The 1,976-nt window shown below is 49.4% G+C and overlaps 1 protein-coding gene across 1 annotated transcript; it reads left to right on the plus strand.

Moving 5' to 3' along the window:
- Nucleotides 1–388: 388 nt before the first annotated feature.
- Nucleotides 389–1,025, plus strand: LOC306981588 (uncharacterized protein; the record flags this gene model as incomplete). Its single annotated transcript, XM_079581196.1, has 3 exons — nt 389–620; nt 752–837; nt 927–1,025. The coding sequence occupies 3 exons, from the start codon at nt 389–391 to the stop codon at nt 1,023–1,025; spliced, it is 417 nt and encodes a 138-aa protein (XP_079437322.1).
- Between the last annotated feature and the right edge of the window lie 951 nt (nt 1,026–1,976).

The raw sequence follows: 1,976 nt of genomic DNA on the forward strand, positions 1-1,976 counted from the left end.
TCACGCAGTACTTTTACTTGTACAGTAGTTATTGTGTATCTGATATTCTCTCTGACCAGTGTTTATGGATTATCCCTGACCTCTGACCTCCTCTGAGCGTCTCCCCCTTTGTCTCCCTGACCTCTGACCTCCTCTGAGCGTCTCCCCCTTTGTCTCCCTGACCTCTGACCTCTGACCTCCTCTGAGCGTCTCCCCCTTTGTCTCCCTGACCTCTGACCTCTGACCTCCTCTGAGCGTCTCCCCCTTTGTCTCCTCAGATCTGCTGAAGGTCCCGGAGGTGTCTGTGTCTGAGGGGGTGTGGGCTCCGCGGGCAGAGGGCGAGCTCTGGGGGCTGTGGGCACAGGAGGGTGAGTGGGCGTCGCCGGGAGAGGGCGGGGCCTGGGTGCAGATGGGGGCACATTTCCGGGTCAAATGCTCCGTGGAGCCGCAGTACCCGGGAGGCTCCTTCCAGCTGCTCTCTCCCACTCTCAACCTCACCCTGCCGGCCGTCGATCACTCCGCCCACTTCCTGTTTACTGACGTGAGCCCCGCCCACAAAGGGAACTACACCTGTGTTTACCTCCTGCAGGTGTTCAACCACAACTTCACCTCCAACAGCTCCCTCTACATCCACCCAGGAGGTAAGGGGTCCGGGGCGCCGCCTGGGACACAATTCAGACCAGAATCACACAGCAGTTCTTTAGCTCTCCCGGTTCCTCCCGGTTCCTCCCGGTTCCTCCTGCTTCAGTGACGTGTGTCCCGTGTGTTCCAGAGTCTGACTCCGAGTTCTTGGTCCGAGCTCTGGTCCTCCTCCTGCTGATGTCCCTGAACTTCATCCCGTACTTCTTCTACCTCCGGGTACGAGCTCACGTCCTCGCTCCTGACCCTCGTTACCGTGGTTACACACTAAAACCGAGGCCTAACTCTCCTGTGCGCTGTAGTTTCAGGCCACCAGGGGGCAAGAGAGGAACCAGAGAGCCAGGAGACGCAGAGCCCGCCCTGATGAAGAAGAAGAACGCACTGACGTCGTCTTCGACCAGATGTGACGGACAAACTTCTCACAGCAGATCAATAATCATTAGACTTTTACTGTTTCAGAGCAGGGTCAAAGGTCAATCTGCAAATATTTAACAAAGGATCATTAAAGAGCCGGTATCGTTAAAGAGCCGGTATCGTTAAAGAGCCGGTATCGTAAACCAAGTATCATTAAAGAGCCGGTATCGTAAACCAAGTATCGTTAAAGAGCCGGTATCATAAACCAAGTATCATTAAAGAGCCGGTATCATAAACCAAGTATCGTTAAAGAGCCGGTATCATAAACCAAGTATCATTAAAGAGCCGGTATCATAAACCAAGTATCGTTAAAGAGCCGGTATCGTTAAAGAGCCGGTATCATAAACCAAGTATCATTAAAGAGCCGGTATCATAAACCAAGTATCGTTAAAGAGCCGGTATCGTTAAAGAGCCGGTATCATAAACCAAGTATCATTAAAGAGCCGGTATCGTAAACCAAGTATCGTTAAAGAGCCGGTATCGTAAACCAAGTATCGTTAAAGAGCCGGTATCGTAAACCAAGTATCGTTAAAGAGCCGGTATCATAAACCAAGTATCATTAAAGAGCCGGTATCATAAACCAAGTATCATTAAAGAGCCGGTATCATAAACCAAGTATCATTAAAGAGCCGGTATCGTAAACCAAGTATCGTTAAAGAGCCGGTATCGTAAACCAAGTATCGTTAAAGAGCCGGTATCGTAAACCAAGTATCGTTAAAGAGCCGGTATCGTAAACCAAGTATCGTTAAAGAGCCGGTATCGTAAACCAAGTATCGTTAAAGAGCCGGTATCATAAACCAAGTATCGTTAAAGAGCCGGTATCATAAACCAAGTATCGTTAAAGAGCCGGTATCATAAACCAAGTATCGTTAAAGAGCCGGTATCATAAACCAAGTATCATTAAAGAGCCGGTATCATAAACCAAGTATCATTAAAGAGCCGGT

Source organism: Gobius niger, assembly GCF_951799975.1.
Source record: "Gobius niger genome assembly, chromosome: 22".
Taxonomy (NCBI): Eukaryota; Metazoa; Chordata; class Actinopteri; order Gobiiformes; family Gobiidae; genus Gobius; species Gobius niger.